General features: G+C 45.6%; 1 protein-coding gene across 1 annotated transcript; it reads left to right on the forward strand.

The window, feature by feature from the left end:
- The first annotated feature begins 902 nt into the window (after positions 1–902).
- jcada (junctional cadherin 5 associated a) lies at positions 903–21894 on the forward strand. The gene is made up of 5 exons (XM_053412361.1): positions 903–1003; positions 10630–11179; positions 13223–14152; positions 14916–18544; positions 19605–21894. The coding sequence occupies exons 2-5, from the start codon at positions 10797–10799 to the stop codon at positions 19637–19639; spliced, it is 4977 nt and encodes a 1658-aa protein (XP_053268336.1). The 5' UTR covers positions 903–1003; positions 10630–10796; the 3' UTR covers positions 19640–21894.
- Positions 21895–22808: the final 914 nt, after the last annotated feature.

Consider the following 22808-nt stretch of genomic DNA (forward strand, 5'->3'; position numbering starts at 1 on the left):
AGAAAGAGACAAACATGTCCATTATTGTTCTATTAGGCCCAAGGTGACATCATCTATCTAGTTTTTATGAGGAAACACAGGAAAGAAAGGAAATGAGCAAAGAAGCAAATTGTCATGTGTGCCAATGTTGAAGGAAATTGAATTATAATCTCTTTTCAAAGCCTACATACAAAGCCTATAGTAATCCATATACTGTATATATTAACATAAATAGCCTACAGACATGGCTGTGTGAAGGTGACATGCATTCTTATTTGCAAGTCATCAACCTTCTGACATTAGTTATACTTTTCACGTAGGCAGGCAGATAGGGTACATAGGTAGGTTTAGTAAAGATAGGTAGACTATGTAGGTATAGGTAGTTCGCTAGAATTGGTAAAACAAGGTTACAAAGTGTTTCACACAAAAGTCAACGGCAAAATGAAGAATCGATTGTAATAAAAGATATTCTGTTCAGCCCCAATTTAAGAGCCAGATCTATAAACTTAAGGTCTTGACCTTAAGTTTATAGAGAAACCAAGCGGTTCCCAAGGTAGATGGTTAGACTATGTAGGTAGACGATGTTGATAGATAGATAGATAGATAGATAGATAGATAGATAGATAGATAGATAGATAGATAGATAGATAAATAAATAGATAGACAGAACAAGAGACATGGGGTTAACAGTATTTATAAGGAATCCTTGAGAACGACAGAGAGGATATCTATTTTTCACAGATGTTAGATTCAAACTCTTATTTTAGGATTAAGTACAAATCACAAGCAAATGTTTCCATGTTTCTCCAGCATGTGTGTGCGGGGTGTGTTGAAACGCTGAGTGTGAAGTGACCTTCTGTGTGAGCAGCATCCAGCTGCCTCCCCGCTGGAGAGGAGGGCAGCCTCCTCACTGCCGAGTGAACACAGGGGCTGTTCCCTAAGCAGATCTCAGCTCAGTCCGTCCACAGCAGCGGCCGGGAGGACCACTGGAGACTAGGCGGCCCCGCGACCCCATATTTCACAGGTAAAGAAAAAAGTGGCTTCTGCTGGAGCCCTTGACAGCGCGTTGTTTCAGTGTTTTTAATTTGACGACACATGCTGAGGAGACGAGCTGCTGTGTGTGTGTGTGTGCGTGTGTGCGAGCGCGCGCGCGTATATGTGTGTGTGTGCGTGCGGGGCAGACAGCGGCTGGGATCTTGCGCTCCAACATTTTTCCAGCGGCTCCCTCACTCAACTCTCAGCCGAGCCGCAGCAGCTCCTCCGCCGCGCTCTTCCTCTCCCGTGTCCGGCTCGTCCCTGCCTCCTCCGCCCGGGACCAGAGGACCGAGGACGGCGCCGTGGCACTTTCCGGACGCGACGTGCAGAAGGTGAAGCCGTGTGGGAGGATGGCGGTCTGTTATTTACCTTTCCTCCCTCTTTAAGTTGAAGCGTGTGCGGCTGCCACAGTTTTGCGGACGCGCTCTCCTGTCAGCTGAAGGTTAAAGATTGCTGATGGAGCTAGCCGGGCTAGCGTTAGCGCCGCGGTGCCGCTGTCTGAGCTGCGGGGGAGAGAGAGGCCAAACTCCGTCCAAATTACGCAGTTTTATGCGTCCTAGCTGACGAGAGGGGATCCGGATGGAGAAGAACACGAATTGAGCGCTCGAGCGAAATACTGTGGTCATAGCTTGTTTTCGGTTTGCTTTCTGGGTCACTCCAAACATCTATCAATTACTCTTATAGAATTTCAACTTGTAGAATATTGTTTTCCTGAGTGCTGATCCATCCACGGTGAGCTGTGGTGGGAGACATTTAGCAGCAGGAGTTATAAAACAGTGTTGTCATTGAAATGCAGTTTTTGTAGTGGATCATTTATAAGCCGAATTTAACCGAGGACCTCTGTTGATCAATAGAAGGTGTGGGGTCTTGTGAAAACAGCCCCGCACCTGGATTGCATCGTTGCGAGACTTTAAACAGGCAGATGTTTAAAGGAATTCCTGTTTGCTTCCCCCCCTCCCGCATCTGTGAGCTGCGCGCATCGGGGGCTACGGGCTAGAAATGCTACCAAAGCAACCCGCATGGGGCGAGCATGATGCCCAGCCTGTCAGTCATTTCATGATGATGATGATGATGATGGTGGTGATGGTGATGATGAGAATCGGGTCCAGAAACGCGGGCAGCCCTCGATTCTGCACGGATGCTCGGGAACACCAAATGGCAATGCAAATGAGCTGCGAGCAGCCTGTGGCAAATGGTCTGCCAAGTTCAGGTCGCTGTGATGTTTGCATGCTGTCACTTTGTCACACCTGCAGCATGTTTGCACGATGATGGCTGCTGCTGCTTGACCTCTCTATCTCTCTCTCCCCCCCACACACACACAAAAACACACACGCTGCCTCCTGCACGCACCGCCTTGTTTTATAACCTTGCATGGATCCACTGTCACAAGCAGCCATCCTCCTGCTGTCACTAGGGCTCAAATTGGTGAATGTTATGTGCTCAGATTTACGTTGGGGACTATTGGACGCTGACCTTAAAGAGGTTTTTATGGTGTAGTTACATTTTATAGCCCATATACAGCCCTCAATGGATCTAACACTTGCCACTGCTCTTCATACCTCACAGTGATTTCAGTTGCTTAATGGCTTTAATTTTAGATCTTGCACGTAACATTGCCGCTCGTGGGTTAGGGACCTCCAGAGGAGAGACTGTCAAAGATCTGATCGCTTCAAGGTAACGTTATTACTGAGTTATCACAATGTTGTTGCAGCGAACAACCTCCACCTATGTAGTAATCCGACTCACTGTTATTAACGCTGTTCTCTCAGGCCCTCAGGTATGATTATTCTAGGTCGAGTTGTTTATTGTATTTGTGGAAGTACTGTTAACGCTGCCCAGGAGTGAGCCGTTCCCTCTCGCCAAGACCTTTCATAGTTCAGTGAGCTTCCATCAGATACTGTCAGTAAATGTCAGCATATGGACGTTTTCTAGACAGAGTGGGCCGGATTTGTGGATAGCAGAAGCTGACGGATAAATAAAAAAAACATACTGCAAAAACAGAGTCCGGATCAGCGGCGGCTAAAATGCAATTTGAGCAGAAAAGAGTTAGAGAAATCTTAAGTGTGTGTGGGCGCATGTGTGTTTTGTGGTGGGTCTGTCACATATCCTCGAGATTGAGATGGTGTGTGAACGCAAGGCCCCTGCTAGATGCCCCGAGGGGGGGGGGGGGGGGGGGGGGGAAGTGCGGTGGGACGGGGAGCGCATTGGAAAGGGAAGCAGCTCATTAATTCCTTCCAGCAGCCGAGGAAAGGGTCGGTCAGCGAAAACTGGAGGGGCCCTCCACAGCTATGAAATGAGTCACACCAGTTTAACTTTCAGGAGTGGTCCGAACGGAGAGCGATAAGTAAGGAACGGGATTACTTCCTGGTGCTGCAGCCGGTCTGGTTATCCTAGGGCTAGATTTCCCCTTTCCACTATTGCGTGTGTGGGTTGGTGTGTGTGCGTGTGTGCACTAGCTGTTTTAACATCTTTCATGGTAGACAGCTCTTTCCTCTCTCTCTTTCCTCTCTCTCTCTCTCTCTCTCTCTCTCTCTCTCTCTCTCTCTCTCTCTCTCTCTCTCTCTCTCTCTCTCTCTCTCTCTCTCTCTCCCTCTCCCTGTCTGTCAGTCTTGAGCTGTATTTCTAGGCCAGTCACATCAAGAAAATGAGTTTTTCTGCCATTGGGTAGCAGCAGCTGAAGCCTCTGAAAGTCATCTGATGTTTGCCTGGCTACAGGGATCCCCTCGGAGGTGCTGCCTGATGTCACATGTGATGTCAGAGCAGAGGTGACGCAGGCGGGAGGAAGGAGTCTGGTGGGTGAAGCCAGCCAGAAACGTGTGAAATCTATTGACATCTGCCAGTGCGGCTCTCAGAGCGTGAATACAGAGCGGTGAATCGGAGGCATGAAATGACGTGGAAAGCACTATCCGTGCATATATTGTTATGTCCTGCCTGAGTGCTAGCCTGGTGGATGTCCATATGTTTGGCAGATGGTTGAGCTGCCTGCTTTGTGATTTTATGCTCCTCGATTTTATGCCCATGCAGTGATGAAGCCCTTGAGATAACCCTGACCATTCATTTTCATGTGTTTACATAGCCGTTTTTTCCACATTCGTCAGGCCATCCATCACGACAACACTTCAGTTACATCGTGTGGAAGAGCCCGTTCACCCCACCTGTAATCTGCCTCACAGACTGCTGTTGCCGCCTCCCTTCAGCTGTCCGTAATTATCATGCGCCAAATGTGTTTAAGCTTCCTCGTGGTAGCATATTCTCTTGTCTATGTTAGGTTGTTTATCACCTTTCCTTCTGTAATAAGGAGCAGGAGGCATGCTGAGTGCACGTCTGATTAGCAGCAAGCCAGAGTATTGCTAACCCTTTGATCACTGTGTTCCTGGCTAATAAACCATGCCACTGTCATCTCAAGCAATGCTCGGACCTTGACAGACACTAATTACCATGAAGCAGGTTTGGCAGGCTCAGAAGCAGCGTGGCCTGGGAATTGCTCAGTGCAGGTGGAGCCCACTGTGTAGCTGCACTGTGCCTCGTTGGATTAGTGCGCTTAACATGCCCCCTCCTTTATGTGTTATTTTCCTCTGAATGAAGTGATGATTCGGAAAACGCTGGCACGATCTGTGGAGCAAATGCTCAGCCCCGAATCTCCTCTGCACATAATGCATGAATGTTGGATGCGTTCGGTTGAAGAAAAATCTCATGACGCCAAATTCCTGCATTTGAGCTGAACTGAGCTAAGCATTCTTTACAATAGAAAATGAGTCCATTGATGTAATTACCTTCACGTCGGCAGTGTCTCATGTTTGCTGTACAGCTTTGCCCCATGCGTTAATGAGCCATTAGCTATGCGGCTCCTACGCGCGACTCACTTGTGACGGAAATGTTTGCACGAAACTCCGATGACGAATGTTGGGCTGCTCAGCTTTTTTGACGATCTGAAAATGGGTCTGAAACCACGCCACAGTGCTGCAGACTGCGATGTGTTCGAATAGGATGGGATAAAAACAACACCAGCACCCCCCTGCCCCTCTGGCCCCCCTCCCACACTCCCACACTCCCACCCCCATCCTTCCTTTGATTTCGCTGCCAGTGGAGTCTGACTGCAATAAGTTTTGGACTGTGGCAATGCAGCGGGAATATCTGAGCGTCCCACATGCTATTGTCTGCGAGCTGCCATTCACAAAAGCGAAAAACAACTGTTGCCATGGGAAATGCTCTACAAAATAATGTGAGTGGGTGTTATTTTTGGCTAAACCTTTCCACATGAGCTAATTGACTCACAATGCATGGGCCTTGCCTGTTGGTGTACTCTCTCCAGCAGGAAGGTGTGGATGCTGCAGAAAACACATGGGTTGCAACCTGGTGATGGGCCTCATGTACTAGACAGGGACATCTTTGCATTTAAATACATGCCCACCTGTTGGAATTCAATTACAACCTGTTTCTGGTTGTTGCAGCAGGATATAATCGGCCTACATTAGTTGCATGGCTGCTGAGTCCAGTGGGTTTTTCCTGATGGATTGCCAGTGTCCAGAGGGCAGAAAGCTCCCCAGATAACATGCCCACACTTTATGTTGCTGAGTTACAGTCCACCGATGTGCAGAACATTGTGCTTCCTAGAGGTCAGTATGGGTAAAATATGGCTCGAGGTTGCCTCGCCGTTTATTCCTCCGGCCTCAGCCAGAAGCAGGCGTGCAGCTTCTTTTCCCCAGGACAAACAGGAGCTTGCAGAGAGCCTGATTGGAAACATTTGCGACACAGTCGGCTCTCCTCCGTCCTCACAGCTACGCACTTCCTCAGGAAGAGAGGCGGCCCCTCTGCTGGACACAGTGATGTCACATAGATAAACAATCTGCGGCCCGTTGCTGTTTGCTGAATGTGATGGACTGTCATCCCTGAGAAACCCATGTGCGTGCACAGCCCTAACAGATGCAGGCCACAGACGAGCCAAGTACACACCCACTCGGTTCAGTTGTTATAGATCCAAGGAACAATGTGGTGGGGAGGTGCGGCTCTTGCGGAATATTTTAGGAAGCAGACTTATCGTCTTTTTGGTTCCAGGCACTGGCGTTGGAGATTTCTTTTGTAGTGGGGCCTTTATTCTGGAGCCTGTTAAATCCAGATTGTTTTTGTCTGTAGTTCTCCACTTTTAACAGGGATGTGCTATTTTAACACATCTCTGTGTCCTCCTCAGGAAGAAACATTTATCACTGTTGCTCCATTTGTCTTGACCACAGTTCAGGAACTCGTCACTTCTGGTCATTTATTTCATGGACAATGATGACGTTTCACTGTTTAAAAAGTTTATTTACGGATATGCAGTGGGATTTATTCCGCTGCCTGTAACCCATATAGTTTGGACCATTTTCTAACGCTGCAGTTCTGTCCTCCCCGAGGCCTGATGAAGGTCTCTGTCCTGCATTGTCTGCCACCCATGCTGTCCCTCTGCTTCCCTTCCCGCCTCCCCACCTCTCCACCATGCCCTCATCTCAGTTGGGTCATGAATAAGGAGCTGACACCAAACTGTCAACCTGCAAGCCGTCATGCCCCTGCAGCCTGCCGCTGGTGTAGCCACCAGTGTAAGGGCACGCCCCCCCCCCCCCCCCCCCCCTAAACTCTCACACAGCTAAAAAAACTGCTTGTATCCGTTTTAATAAACAAGCCGAGGCCTTGACATGACTTCACTTGACCTGAAAAGTGGTGGTCTCTGAGGTCTTACATATTTCAGTAGATATTAAATGTAAAAACGATGATGTTACAGTAGCACTGTACAGTGACTTATTAGAGGAAAAGTGCGGGCTGGTGTGAGGGTCGTCTGTAGGGAAATGCCAGCCCCCGTGTGGTTCTGTTTATTTTTAGCTTACTTTGCAGCATATGTTATCCATAAACCATATCATTAATTTCTCTCTTTGAGCAAGCCGGAGTGGCATTAAAAATAGAGCAGATCTGCACTTTTTTATTTCTTCTTCCCCCCGGTTGCCAAATTCTAGCGCCTTTAATGCCAATCTTTTTTTTTTTCACACAAGAAGGCATTGTAGCGAAACACAATGTTGTTGTGTTTGCGGGGAATGAAAGCCGACCATTGTCTGATACCACTGCTTGAATCGGAGGTTTTATTTGAAATAAAATGGGTAATTCCATTGCGTAACAGCATTAGCAGTATTTAAACGGAGCTTGTCATGAGAAGGAGGGAGTGGGGTTATGTTGGGGGAGGGTTTGGGGGGTTGCTGGGTGAGGGCAGGTCACTTTTACGGGATGTAACTCCTTACTTTTAATGGTGATGGCGATAATCCTCATTTGGTGATGACACCAAGACTGAGATTAAGGACTTAGCTCGATTAGACAGCATATGGATATTCAGATAAGACAGGTTATCTGCTAATATCATAACAAAAGGGAATTATCATATTAATAAATAATAACCCTTTACCAAAGCCTCACTTAATTAAGCCTTTGCCTGGTTGGAGGGATAAGCCTCATCCACAGGAAGGAAAGGGAATGATACCAGTGTCTGATCTCAAAGCTTGAAATGAGTTCCTGCAACGGGATACCTGCTGGTGCTTCTCAATTTAAAGTACAGACGAAAATGTTCACACTTCAGAGAAATGCTCATGTTGGTCATGTGAGTTTAAGTGAATAATCGGAAGTGTCAAATGGCAGCAAAACGACCATATTGGATTGCATTTTGCTGCCATTTACACTCTGTCAGGATCACAGTGTGAGTTATTGACCATATTCACTGGCCTGTTTCCCAGCACAAGTTCAACTGAAGTTCATGAAGAATTGTGCTCCTATGCTCATCATGAAGAAAATGAAGCAGAGAAAACCCTTTTTCTGAATCCCAGTGACATTGTTGACAAGTACGTCCCAACCAGACTCGGGACTCAAACCTCTCCTTGAGGAGATTATTCAAAAACACAAATGGAAATAGTTAAACTCAACAAAAATATGAACTGGGCAAGCGCCAAGAGCCAATCCTCCAAAACTAACAGGTTTAAGGTCTTAAATTAAAAAAGATAATCGTATTAGAGAGCCAGACATACAAAGGGAGCGGCATTTCACAGTCTTGGATCCTGTTAATCACCTAGTGGGCTATCCTACGGTTCAGGTACAAGGAGGACTATAGGAAAGGGAGGGAGCAGGGAGGAAGGAGACACGGGTATTGATGCTGCCCTCTGAGTCAGGGCTCCATTTATAGATGGATTTTTTTTCCATCTCTATGGCGCTATCATGGCTAAACAAATGCCAAGAAGCTAAACATATGCTAATCTGCTTGTAGCTGAATACATTTCCCTCTGTCTCGGCCGTCTGTTTTCTAGAGCCGAAAAAAAAAGAAGCAATTTGACTCGTGCCATTAAACAATCATAGTGTGATTGGCTTTTAAACTGTCTGAACAGCGTTTGATTCTGGCAACAAGTCCCACACTGCTGCTCCTGAATGCCATTTCTTATTAAGGACAGCCAGGTTTGGTGGCAGCCGGTTTTGCTGGAGAGTATTGAATGAGTGGGCTGCAGCAGCATCTGTCCTGTTGACAAGGCAGCACGCGTGACTTCATCAAGGGCATTACATCACGAGCAGATGCACCCTGGGTGTCATCATCCACTTCCTCGTCGGTCCGTGACGCCACTTGCAGTCTTTTTTGGGGGCAGGAGGCAAATGTCATGATACTTTTTAACCTTTGCAGTCTTCGCAGATTACCCGCTTTGTGTTTGTGCTGTCCCTCTCCAGCTGTTCTATTTTCAAGCTTGGTTTAAACACTTAAAGATAATGGGATGTAACAGACAGGGCTACAGCTACCTGTTATTGATTAGTGTGCAGATGGTGTAGTCTACACAGTGTCAGAAAATAGCCTCTCACATTTACCCAGTGCCCAAAATAACCTCTTCACATCACTTGTCATGTCTGAACAAGAGTCGAAAACACTGAGATATTCAATTTACTGTCTGTTTGCCTGTCTGTCTGTGGAATGCTCAAGGACTGTTCTTCCTAACGCCTTGACATTTGGCATTTGTTTTGTTAAGGGCCCGAGGAAGTGCAGTCAAATGTGGTGTAATTTTGGAAACATGACGCGTTTAACAATAAAATCTGAATAAACAGATGACTCGCATTCTGGAGCAGCAGTGGCTAGGATTCAAAAGCGTATTTTATTTTGTCAATCATCAATCGATCAATCGAATTTTATTTGTATGGCCCATATTCACAAATTACAATGTGTCTCATGGGGTTAACAATGTACGTCATCATCCGTCATTGACCCTCTACAAGAGTAAGGACAAAACTACCAGAAAAACAACCATTGGAACCTCAGACAGAGCCACATGTGATGGATCCCACTCCGAGGACGGACACAAGTGCAGCAGATGCCACGTGTAGCAGACCACATCAACAAACGTACAATATTTACAACGTTGATTCATGACAACAGCACATTCACAATGTCTTCATCAGCGAGTTCCTCTGAACTTTGAATGAACAGGTGAACGGATCTTTGTGCAGCAGCAGCGGAGCAGCCACTGACTGAATCCAGCAGCCAGTCTGGACTTGCTCCGGTTCAATTACTGCAGGTCACTTTAACAGTTTCAGAAAGAAAGCTGATACCACAGTTACCTCAGGCCAAGCTAACAGCCAATTCCACACAGGCAGGTTTAGAACAGGCACTGCACTCGTCATAAACGGTTTGAAAATCGGCAATATTCATATTTGAAAAAGAGGAGCAATTGAAATTTTGATAAAGAGATGACTTGACAACTTAAGTAAAAATGCAATAGTAGAGTAAAATGTCAGAATGTTTTTCTGTCAGTTGAATGCTTTGCTAATTGTTTATGGAAACACGCCATAAAAGAAGGCATGGAGCATGTGAAATCATATACGCATCTTTTTACAATTCCATACTTTGTACATGAATTTTAAGTTCTATTACTTTCAAAGGGCTGTGTGAATACAACCTAACCTTAATCCAACCCAGTGATATATTTAGAGGACGGCTGAAAAAAAAATGTCTTCATCCTTTTAGACTTTAACCGTAACATCCCTTTTGAAGGAGAAGAGATGTAAAAAGAGATAATGCAGAGGTGAGCAGAGAGGAATACAATCCCCTAGTTGGCTCACTGATGTAAAATGTGAGTAGCGGTTGGCTGCTAACAGCCACTGTATGGAGGTCTCCAGGGAGCCCACTGTAAAGAGTGGCATTTTGTGCTTTCACTGCAGCGCCAGCAACCTTCTGAAAGTCTTGCTGCCGCCAACGATCATGTTATCTTGGTTTTTTATTTAAGAGTGCATGTTTTACCTCCCAGTCCGACTTAGGTCTGGACGGGTTTAGGTGCTGGTGATCTCCGAGTGGATTCAGAAGAAGGTTGTTGCTAGGAGGACTGGAGAAGAAGAGGAGGCAGGCAAAGGCTGATGGTGAAGGCGGGTGATCTTGGTTTTGTGTCGTGCATGGCAGCTCAGAATTTGGGTCCGGGGATCTCTTTTTGTTTTCGTTCCTTCAGCTGTCCACACGGGTTGGGACCTTTGACAAAAACTGGACACGGGTGGAAGGGATAATGGTTTTACCGTCATCTCCTATTTTCTGTCTCTCTTCTTGTCTCTTCATGTCATCCCCCTTTTTTCTTTTTTCCCCAGCAATGGCCTCAGCTGCGCAGCTGTGCCGGTGATCCTGCCGCTGCACGTAGGGAAGAAGCAGAGACGCCTTGACAACCGACCTACCTTCCTCTCCTCAAAAAAGAAAAAAGAAAAGAGGGAGAGAGAGGGGAAAAAATATAACCACACCAGCATAAACAAATGCGACCATGTACAGCGTGGAGGACCTCCTCATCTCTCATGGATACAAGCTGCCCAAGCACACCACCACCCCCTCTTCCACCCCTACCCCAGCCCCCGCGCCCTCGTCCCGCCAGGCGTCTTCATCCTCACCGCCAGCCTACAGCAAACACCACGAAATCCTGGAGAATAGGCCCGGCCCCAGGACAGTGAACGGCTATGAAAGGGGGCCCGGGGGGCCCGGGGCGCCCTACGGGAACGGGAGTGGAACCAGACAGCCCCAACCGTACAGCAGCGGCTGCACCAACAACAACAACGAGCCAAGAGACAGGAGCCAGCCCAGGCGGGAGGCTGAGAGCCGGAGCCACATCGACACCTACTCTTTGGGAGAATCGCTGACCTCGGACAGTGGGTAAGACACAGCCCTCACACTTCATTGATTGATCGGTAGAGTTTGTAATTGTCACGGTGCCTGATTGGAGCACGTGAATGAAAATTAAGCTTGTCAAGGAGTTTTCCATGAGGATTTCACACCATAACATTTATTGAAGTGCTTAACACCGCCGCTCAGTCCCTTCCGCCATCTCGTCCTCACTTTTATCTTTCCCCTTGTGTGTCTTCCTTTTCCCAGTCAGGTCTTGAGGAGGGGAAGAGTGAGAGGGGATAATGTGTGCTGGAGTCTTAATCTGCCACATGGGACCTTGGAGTTGTATTTAAAATAGCTTTTAGGAAAAACCTATGTGACCCATTTGAGTATGCCCAGTCTTACACATGCAGGTTGCCAGGTTTGTTGGCATAACCCCTTCCAGATTCTACCCCCATACATGACCCACATTCCTAGCCGGCGTCCACTGTTTCAAAGGCTTTACACCTACTTATATAATGCATTGACCATCAATAATACAAGATCCGTGTAGGGTTTATTTAAATATGAATATGGAGAAAAGGCTATATTTAGCTTCGTCTGGAGTTATGTAATTGAAACCCTCTCGGATAAGGACCGCATGATATTTCCAGAGATGTCGCCTGTCTGCAGCCAATCTGTTTTTTCCTCAAACCGGGATTGTTTAGTTTGCCTATTTGCACCAATTCTGGGGGTTAGTGTGCTGTAAATGAGACAAAGTCAATACAGCTGTTCCAATGTCCACACAATTAGGCAGCCTTGTCAGATATTTTTTCCCCCCTGTTTTCCTTATATTTTGTTTGGCCGACTTTCCTTTTCCCCCCTAATCCCTTTTCGCCACCAGCCAGTGACGGAGCATCTGAAAATAGTCCAATGACCTTGATTAGTGTGTCAGTGTTTTATTTTGTCACTTTTTGGTTTTTATTCTTTGAGATGAGTAATCCCTCATTTTTCATGTCTCTGCTCCACCAGTCCCATTAGAGCTTTCTGTTGGGAATGTCGGAATTGCTAAGACATATTTTCTGGAATTTCAGTCTGTTGTTTGTTCATCCTCCTGTTCAAACCAAACCCGGTTTGCCCGGCAGCCGTAGTGTAGATAAGAAACAGGCCTAACGTAGAGCTCGGATTGAGAAGTGCAACTTAGACCCAATTAGACTAATGACGGTAACTCATCTTACATGAGATGCCCTCAGATTTAGTAAATTGGCATGGCTACCCCCCCTCTCCCCCAACAAGCATCTCTGGCCAGTGATGACTATGGACGGAAATGTCAAGGACGTTCAGTGGCCTCGGCCTCGCGGGTGTGTACACATGTGCTTGCGTCTTGTTTCCGTTGTCAGTCAGTCAGTCACTCCACAAATAGACCGAAAACGATCAACCATTGCATCTCGTTGTAGCCCATCAGTTCTGCCGTCTAACATCATCTTCCATCCACACACAGTGTCGCAGGAGCTTTCCTTTCTCTGGTTTGGTGAGACGCTACTTAGTTTCTCAGAGCTTAAGCTAAAGAACAGAGCAATAGAAAGACTGTCAATGAAACGTCCTCTAAATTGTTGATCTTTCTTGGATGACATCTGGGACTAGCAGCCACTGTGTGTCATTGTGTAATCTGTTCATTATGCTCCATAGAATATCACAATTACCAGGCACTGCCCTGCTACTCGTGGTCATCTGTCGCCATCTAGTGGGATATGAATTCAGTGTTTTAATCTTTCCAAATGACAGCGTAGAATTTTTTTTTAATTTTCCCTTCATCATGACCTGATGGTATTTTAATGGCCCTGAACAGCTGCTTGTCAATAAATTTAATTATTTTATTGTTTGGATATTTAGAATTGTCATAGCCTTACCCGAATGATTGTGAGTGTGTGTAGCCCAGTCAAGTGTCAGCATTTTTTTCACAATGGGGGTTTTGGAGAGTCACAGAAATAGTTTGACGCAGCTCCTCTATTGTAACTTCAAAAAGGTAAAGGAGTAAAGAGGCTGTTTAACCTCTGAGAAACAATTCAATCTCACACCAGTGCTTGACATCTACTTTATGCTTCCTCTCAGGTTCTGTGATGGCACCAGAGGTCCACAGCCACAGGCAAAGGACGTGGCCTACTGGAGGAGAAGAGGCCAGGACTTTGCTGTGCTGTTGGATTACGCTAACTTCAGAGATCCCCACGGAGGAGGACAGGGGGGTTACAGCAGGCCAGAGGGCCCACAGCAGGCTAGGGGCCAAGAGATGTCTGCAGAGGAGCGTCAGAGGGCGGCTCAGGAGAGGCAGCACTGGAAAGCCCAGGCGCAGGTTCAGGCACAGGCCCAAGCTCAGGCCCGCTGTCGAGAGAGGGATGCGGCTCTCCATCAGTGGAAGATAGCGAGTGAGAGGAAATGCCAAAGCTTGGGGACAGATGAGTGGCGTCCAGCCGTGAACTTTGGCCGCCAGCTGTCACAGAGTGAGGGTGAGCGTTGGGCACAGGAGCAGCAGCGTCTCCATGCCAGGACTCCGGAAGGCATGGTAGTCCACCCCAGGACCAAAGCCAAATCCCAGTCCCTGCCGAGGATGTTGCAGCCTGAGAACCTGCAATATGTCGAAATAGCCTCATCTGGCCAGGAACTGTATAGGCGGGTCAATGGCCACCCGATGTCACACCATGACCTTTACAGGACCCCCCGCTGGCAGGATAACGGCAGGCCGGCTAGTGCTAACCAACTCTCAATGACACCAAATCCCCGCTTCACCCGACCCCCCAGACCACCCTCCTATGAGATGCACCAGCAGATCAGGGGAAGCTGTGAGTTGTTGTCTGGGAGAGACTCTGTCATTCCCCAGTCCAGGGACAGAACACCGCTTCCCATATTAAGGACAGGTGACCCCCAGCTGGACTATTATGCACAGGACTCTGGACCTCCAGGATATAACCCTCCCCCATCCTATAAAAGAGCCCCTATAATGGCAGGGGCACACCGGGGGTACGGTGAAATTGCTGTAGACTACAGGTAATTTTTTTTTTTTTTGATTTATCTTTAAATATACAGTCAAGAAATGTTTTCACTTTACATTACACTAATATCTTCTGAATTAATAGACTAACACAAATATTTATTCTTAATGCTGGAAATAGTAGTAATAATAATAATGGAGAGAGTTGCAATACATGAAGGAATTTACTTTTATCACTTCTACCAAATATGTCAAGAAATTAGATTTAAATTATTTGTAATACATTTGCATGAGAAAGGAATACGAACATTAAAATGACAGTTGTTTGTTGGACAATGAAGAATAATAATGCATTTTATTTGTAAAGTGCTTTGAACAATGCTTATATGCACTACAAGATTAAAAAAACAATCTCTAAGTGTTCATGATCAAGATCTTTGTTGTATTAATGGACTAAAAATTTAAAAAAGTGTGAAAAAGCATTATTAAGACTACCTATTTAGATTTTAGGCCCTGCGATTTATCTCTCAGAATGGGTTTTAGGATCTTCATTAACATTGGAGAAGCTACAGTCTTCTCAAATTGCTGTCAATGCAATCTATATGATTCGGTAACAATATTTCTCGATGGCTATCACTGTATCTGTCCAGTGCAATAAAGCTACAATCTCTCTCACCATCCAAGCATACAGCCATGTTTGGTTGGCTAACATCACTTTTCACAACCGTTTTTATAGTTTCCTATTGTTTTATTCATTTTAGTCTAGTTGAAGTCAGTGTTGCTGAAATAAAAGTGGATCTGTGTTGTTTTTAATTCCAGGTACCGAGGGGATGTGTACCAGCAGATACATGTGGCTCCAGATGGATCTCACTGGCTCACCAGACATCCAGTAGGTTCCTGGCCTGATCCCCAGAGAGAAAGGAGCTTGTCCTGCCAGAAGCAGCTTTATCCGGTGTATATGTCCCAGGAGCACCCTGGTGGAGGAGTCCAGTATATCCCCTTTGATGACCCGCGCATCCGCCATTTTTCCTCAGCCCTGGCCGGCAACTCCTTGACGGACGCTGACAAGATCCGCCACATTCGCAATGAGCTTCCCAGCGTCACCGTGTCGGAGCCTGTGTCCGACGACAGTGCCTTTTTGCCCCCACCGTTGGGGCCTTTCATCGCCGCTAAACTGGCCGATGATGCCAACCAGACGTCTTCTAGCGGGTTTGACAATGACAATACCAGGTGGCACAGTGATTTGCACAAAGACACTGTCGATAACTTCCCAGCAACTGACCAAAACTGCAACAACAGATATCCCAAAAACCAACGTCCTCCTCTATCGCCCTCTGCAACCTTCCAGGCCCCATTATCAAGAACTTCTTCCCGCCAGGGGTCCAACTCAGACCAAGTGTTTTCAGAAACCATCACACAGGTGAAGAAAATAGCCCCAGATTCAGGCCCAGAGAACCACAGGAACACAAAGAGAAGAGTGAGTGAGACAATCTTCTGTCTTGTGTCCGTCCCTGTTCACACACCAACAAACATTAATAAAGACTTGGCAGCAGATCAGAACAACAATGAGACAATGCCCAGCCTGACTGTCACTAAAACAGAAACCTTTGCTGTAGGCCTCAGAGAGAGCCAAAGCGTCCGGAGCAAGTCTGTGAACGAGATGCCCATCAAATCCCACTACTCTCACTATCACACCAGCAGCACATCCTCAATGAGGAACTATAAGAGGGCTCCTTTAAGGAAGGAGATAATTGATGCCTGGGCACTCCAAGCAAGGGAAGACAAAGAGTTGTGCTATGCCGGGTCCTGGCCTGGAAATCAGTACCGTAATCAGGAAACACAGACTGGTTCACCATTGACGGTGGTAAAAAGTCCAGAACCCCAGAGTCCGCCTGGAGGACAAAAGCCTGTTCAGTCTGCCTCAGACACAACCCCAGACAGTGGTGTGGGGACAGACGGTGGTTCCTCTTATGGTTACCCTATGGCGGGCCAGAAAAACCTTCATCCCTCCAGTAACAGCGCCTTCTCCCGTCCCAGTCTCAGTCTCAGCCCAACACAAGCACCAGTAATGCAACCCTCCCAGCAACCCTTACTGCAGGAGCCGTCCTCCCCATCCAGGGCCCGTGATCAGGGAGACCAGCAGCCATCCTCTCCAAGGAAAAGCAATTCCTGTCCACCGGAGAGTGAAGAGCAACTGGCCTTTGGACAGTTTCTCTTAAAGCCAGTGAACCGAAGACCGTTTGATGCAATTGGTGAACTGGAGTGCATTAATAAGGAGATGGACGACACAATCAGCAAGAGACCCCATGTAGGTCAGAGCGCTGATTATCCGGATGGGGGGAATAACAGACTTGACCACTTAAAAACAGGAGTACATTTCACTGCTGGTCCAGAACCAGGCAGGGAAGCAATCAGTCTTCCACCACTGCACATGGAAAAACCCACAAATTTAAAAGTCAGATCAAAGTCCTTGGCTTCTACCGCTGATCTAGACTGCATGGACATACGGACTGCATTCTCCAGGCCACAGGCCAACAACATGCCACCAACAAATGAGCTCTCGGTTCTCCCCAACACAGGCCTAGAAGACAACTGCCTCCTGTCCTCACTATCCCTACACAACGACTCAATACCGTTCTATAGACAGGACATCCCAGTCCCTGAAGAGTCCTTGCTGAGGGACGTGGGGCTTACAGTATACACAGAGACCCCTGGTGGCCCCGGGGAGCCGATGCAGCGATCACTCTCAGTTCCGTCTCCACTCAATCACAAGGAGCTTAGTCAGACAGTGCAGCTCTTGTGGGACAGTAGGGTAGCACTTGTTAAAAATGGTGATTGTCCCAAGCACAATTCAAATAAAGACCATCGAGCTGAAGTGGATGCACAGAGAAAAGCTAAATCAGACAGTGTTCCACTATGCAGGGGTGATGTGAATTTAAGCATCTGTAGAAGCAGGAGCGAAAGCAGCAGATCGCCCAAGAAAGAAGGCTCACCACATATCAAAAGGCTGAGCAGGGAGGTTTCCTTTGTGTTCAATGACGATACGGAGAGATACGCCATCTCTGAGCATATCTCCTATAAGAATGAGTCAACAATAGCCGATAAGCATCTGGAGAACTTACTGATTCAGGAGAAGGCCAATTCTTTGCCTGCAGAGGACCTCAGCAACCTGTATGAGGTCAAATGTGCAAAAGGTATTCCCGAGAATGAGTCCATTGAGCAGAGGGCAGCACGGATCCTGGGTATAGCTGTTCCAGTGGAGGCCTTGGGAGTGGCTGACCAACAGTCTGAGGACAACCAGGATGAAACTGACGCCACAGTGGCCGAGGAATCATTAAGTCCAAGTGAAGAGGCAAAGCAGGTGATAGGAGAGTGTGAGCTAGTCAAAGAGGAGTCCCTGATTGTTCATGGGGCAGAGACAGAGGAGGTGAAGGAGACAGGGTTAGGGTTAGACCACGAGGAAGAGAACGAACCAAAGCACAGCAATGACCACAGTGATGGTGAACACAACCAGGATCCTGAGACTCAGTCAACCGCAGCTCTTGACCTGCCTGAGTTTCCACCCAGTAAGCTTACCCTATCCCTGCCTGTCACAACAGACGAGAAGCTAGCACGGAGCATGTGTAATGTGGAGAAGAAGGGGCGAGGTGGGGCATGCAAACTAATCGAATCCCTGCAAGACAAGCTCAACACTTCTGCTTCTTCATCGTCTACATCTCTGAGCAGATCGACCACAGACAGAATGACACGCCTGAAAGAGCTGGACTCAGTGTCCCGAATAAGACGCCTCAGTCTCAAAGGTTCTGAGTCTGGAGGAGATGTTGTTTTGGAGGAGAAAAGGGTAGACAGCGAGGAGAGCGAGGTCCAAGAAGAGGCAAAGGAGGAAGTTGAGGAGAAGCAAGAAGAAGAGGAGGAAACAAAACTGGAGGAAGCAGGAAGGGAGGAGGTGGAAAACTCAGATAAACATGAAAATGCACATGAAAGACGTGACAAGTCAGGAGACCCTGAAGATGTCGGTGAGCCTAAAGGGGAAATGAAAAAAGGGATATGTAATGACGAGCAAAGACAAGAAGAGGAAGGAGGAGAAATCAATGAGGAGATTGCACTGAAAGTAGACAATAGAGGGAGTAGAGAAGTCGATGTTGAATTAAAAGCCGAACAGTCTGAAGGAGAGCTGGAGCTGAAAATCGTGGAGGATGATACAGAGAAGCCTTTGGAGAAAGTGAAAGACGGACAGAATGCAGAGGAGGTCAGGAAAGCTGAATCGACACAAGGCGCAGAGAGGCAGAAGTTGCCCAAACCAAAGCAGCGCACCCGGCTGCAGAAGCCTCCTCTGCTTCCTAAACCACGCAGTGTTCCCAAGAGAGAGATAACGCTGCCACTCAGCTTCAGCTCTGGGATCTGTGGCCCCTCGAACATTGAGGATGAGGAAATGCATCCTGTCTCAGGTGGGTACCAAGGAATTAGGAGTTGAATGATAATGGATATGACCTATTTGCAAAGCTATTTTTCGTAGCTAGGCTAGCTGCTTAGCTTACCATACTTTGCATGCACACATGAGTGCACTAACCTTTCATCCACAGCTTTGCTTTAACATCCATCCCGAGAGATCCGATGTCTCTGTGTGTTGAAATGAGCGAGCAAGCGAGAAAAAGGGGTAGAGAGAGAGATGGAGTCATAGGGGTTGTTGAATGAATCTCGTTTAGCTGCATGTGCTGTGAAGATAGATTTGACCAATGAAAGAAAAGTATCATTCATGTGGTGGTCATTGTTGATAATGTGGCGATGGCAACAAGCAATTAAACATATGGACACTGAGAAGAGTTCAACTACATTTGTGAAACGTTGCGATTGGATCCCTCAGGACAGATGTAAATCCCAGAAATCCTTCTCACATCTGGTGTGAACAGCTGTTCTGACTGATCCTTCACAAGTGGTGTTAAGCTCTAAGTAAAGGTGTGAACACATTGAGGAGGCATTTGAGATCCAATCAGAGGCGAGATCGGGAGGTGGTTGTGTGACCAAATTATTTCAGCTGTGTGAATGCAAATGGATTCTGTGCCACATATGGAGGAGGACCACCTACTCAGCTTACATCCGCTGACCTGCTCCAGTTTCATAATGAACCGATTGCACCAACTTTTCTTTTTTTCGTTTTCTTTTTTTCAAATGAGTAAAGTCTTATATTGTATTGAAAATATCATATTGTAAAGCCATGCACAGAACATTAATGCGCTTTAAGAAGTGTTGTTACACATGTTTCAGAACAGTGAGGGGCCTGGGTAACTGTTTCCCTCCTTCTTCCAGTCTTTGTGCTGAGCTGCACTAACTGTATTCTGCTCCGTACTTAAATCGCAGACGTGTTGACATAGCTTTTTTCATGATTTTCAAATGTTGAACTTTTCCTTCAAGGTCCACTTCAGTGAGAGAGAGATAACTTGGCTCTGACACTCTGACCTATCTTTAATGGTGTTGACTGAATTCTTCTTTTCTCTATTTTCTCATCAGACGCCTACGACCCCAGTCGGGTGGAGAGAGTGTAACCTCTGACACTTCCCTTCACCGCTGGGGAAACCTGTCTTTCTCAAGTTAACAGCTTTTTCCAACAACAAAGGCTTTCATCTCACCTCATGGCTTTGTCTGCCGTGACCCCTCCAATACTGTTACGCATTACTTCTCACGGAACTGACTGTCCTGGTGCTGCGAGAGCATTTTTTTCCACAGCCAAATAAAGGCACCACTGGTGTCCATTCTCCAGGCCTTTTCAACCTTGTCATCCTCGTCCTTCCCTCACTCCACCTCCCGAAAAGGTTTATTTGCTCAAGCAGGTGGACGTCCTCCTTTTGAAGTTGTCTTTATTTGCTTTTGGAAAAATGCGTGTCATTATTCCCATTCTGCACTTGGGCTCCTTCGATTGCTCGGGTGTTGAAATATGAATGTAAAAGTGCTTCTGCTCTGCAAACAAAGGAAATGTAACAGTGAAAGTAAACTAGAAGGCAACAGTATTGCATTACAATCAGTATTAACCTACACCAAATGTAAATAAGAAAGAGTTATTAGATTTTATTAAGAATATAAAAAAATCAGTTTAAGACATATAATTGCAGAAGAAATGTATATTTTCTTATCTATGTTAAGAAAAGACTAGATTTTTGGAAGTGTTGTCTTTGGGTGTGTTACTAATAATGAAACCCCCTGCTCTTTATTCTTGTACTTGTGTGATAGAGAATGTACTCAGAGAGCCGGGATTGCAATGAGAAACACTGTGGTCGTTGAATAGATTCACTCAAGAGCAATATAGATGTTGTGTTCGGGCGTCTGTGACATGATTTGAGAGGTAAATCTCCATTTGAAGGAGCTGATCTTATTTAAAGGTTTGCTTTGAAGCCCTACCTTTTGGTACAAGTGTTAGATTCGCACTGCTGAGATTATTGGCTTTATGTCACCAGTGAGCACCTGATAATCTCCTCAAATACTCGGAGATTACACTCCCAGGGATTCGCGCTCTCGCACACTCAGCGGTGCCATCAGCGATCTAGACATGTTTCAGAAACGTCTGATTTAAGTGTTATTTTTGTTAATCCTCATACTGTTCAAAGAGAAAAATCTATATTTTGTGGCATTTACAGAAGTCTATATTTAACCGTGGGGATTCCTTTGTTCATATCTTAGTTTCAGAAGTGCTTTTCTTGCAGGAAACGATAGATGTAGCTATATTGATCGCAGTGTGCCTTGTACACACTGTTTCTGTGGAGAACTTCATCTGTGTGTCACTCTTCATGTGTTGTCCGTTTACAAATCCTATTTTAAACTGGACATCGATGATTCATTTAACTTTCACCAACTAAAGAGACATTTGGAGTTGTTTTGGCAATAATAATAGATATTAAGCTGAAGGTGCTTAGTATTGATGCTGTACAGAACATAGCTGTAGGAATATTACAGTATCTGAACATGATAAATAATTTAATGTTGACATATCAGTGCTTTGTAAGTTGTGGGCATAAATGGCAATTGGTTTACACTCTCGTCACTTATGGGGTAGCAATACAAGTAATTAAAAAAAAACATACCAAACAAAACTTTGTGCTATGCATTGGACATCACCATTCACTGGGTTTAATACCAACATTCAAAGCGTAAACTGGAAGTGGTTGTGCTCGTTTGACCCTGTCACTGTCTGATCCAGCTGTATATGATGTTGAACCTGTCGGATGTGGCTGTGGACACGTGCATGGCAGTGGCTCGAACTCGGCTTCCCCAGTGGAAGGTCGGTCTGAGGTTTCGTCTTTTGTCCTGTTACCCACCCAGTACCCGTACCTCTGTGTTCCAGGTCGAGTGTTATCTGGCTCATAGGTCTTTTTTGTACTGCAATTCTTTGTAACATAATATAGACGATTGGTGCACATCTTGCTTTGATATTTTCTATTTTCATACAGTAGTATGTACAGCTTCTTTTGTATGCGCGGCATCTTTCATTTTCCTTTTTCGTGCATGAAGTGCGTAAGACGTCACAGAGAGAGAGGGTGTATTTGCATATAATTGCATTTGGTACTATATAGTCTATCCAATAAACGAGTGTTATATTTCATATAATGTATATTTTATTTTCAAAGGTTAAGCTACATATTTAAACAGAACAAGGTATTTTTAGATTTATTGTGAAAAGGGAACTGTTTTTGAAGGCACAACATTTGTCTATATTTGCTATGATCATTAAAATGGTCGTAAATAGAGACAAGTTTGTGCTGTTGTACAGTACTGCAGACTATTCATAAATAAAAGTCTTTGCATGAAACATGTTGCCTCTGATTTTCTTCCACTCATTTTTATGATTTGTTATTTTATGCAATGACAAAGGACTGTTATGCAAGAAGAATACTGGTAAAAAATAAAGGCCAACTATATTCAGTTTTTGTCGGAAAATCTTCTTGTAACCATGGTTGTGTTAACATGTTCAGGTGATGTGTCCTGTTACCTTCGAGTTCATATTTACTGAAGTGAAAATACAGATAAATAAGTTTAAAGGGTAGGTTTTTAATCCGAACATGATTTAAATAAAAATAAAAATATATGCAGTTAAGAAAAAGCTCAGCAAAAACTTTAAAATTAAATCTTCAAAATAGACGAATCTATTGATAAAAACATACTTTAAAGCATTCAACTTAAAAAAAAATGAGAACATGTAACATGTAATCTAGTGGATTAGAAAGTAGAGATATTTTCTAGAAGCTGTAGTGGAGTAAAAGCAAAAACAACCCCAAAATAAATTCACTTAAGGAGAGTATAAATACATGAAAAGTTTACTAATGTATTAGTACAAAGTACATGTACTTACATCCCACCACTGCCACAAAGTACAGTGCACAAAGCTGTGTGTAAAACTCTGTAGAACGTGTCCCATGTGAGCAGAATTTAAACTCAAAATATCGATTGGAGCTTGACATTTTAATTTTAGACCATGCAAGCCATTAGTTTAAGGGAAATCTATTCTGGAACTCAGTCAATATTTCCCCCCAAAACATTTGTACTTGATCAAATTCATCAACCCCTTCGACGTGTAGGGAACCTGGAATCTCTGGGACCTCTGTGACTGGCCCTTGTTGCCCTGCTGCAACTCTACTGGTCTCAATATGAGGCCCAGATTCTGAGAAATATACCAATGTATAACCTACAATGCTGCATTTAACATATCAACTATTACAATAAACA

This window comes from Pleuronectes platessa, chromosome 20, assembly GCF_947347685.1.
Source record: "Pleuronectes platessa chromosome 20, fPlePla1.1, whole genome shotgun sequence".
Classification (NCBI taxonomy): Eukaryota; Metazoa; Chordata; class Actinopteri; order Pleuronectiformes; family Pleuronectidae; genus Pleuronectes; species Pleuronectes platessa.

Excerpts from the sequence above, each read along its gene's own strand:
- jcada (XM_053412361.1), top strand. The coding sequence starts at position 10,797 with ATGTACAGCGTGGAGGACCTCCTCATCTCTCATGGATACAAGCTGCCC. Across the intron at positions 14,153-14,915 it reads GAAATTGCTGTAGACTACAG|GTACCGAGGGGATGTGTACC; the intron begins GTAATTTTTTTT and ends TTTTAATTCCAG. Across the intron at positions 18,545-19,604 it reads GGAAATGCATCCTGTCTCAG|ACGCCTACGACCCCAGTCGG; the intron begins GTGGGTACCAAG and ends TTTTCTCATCAG.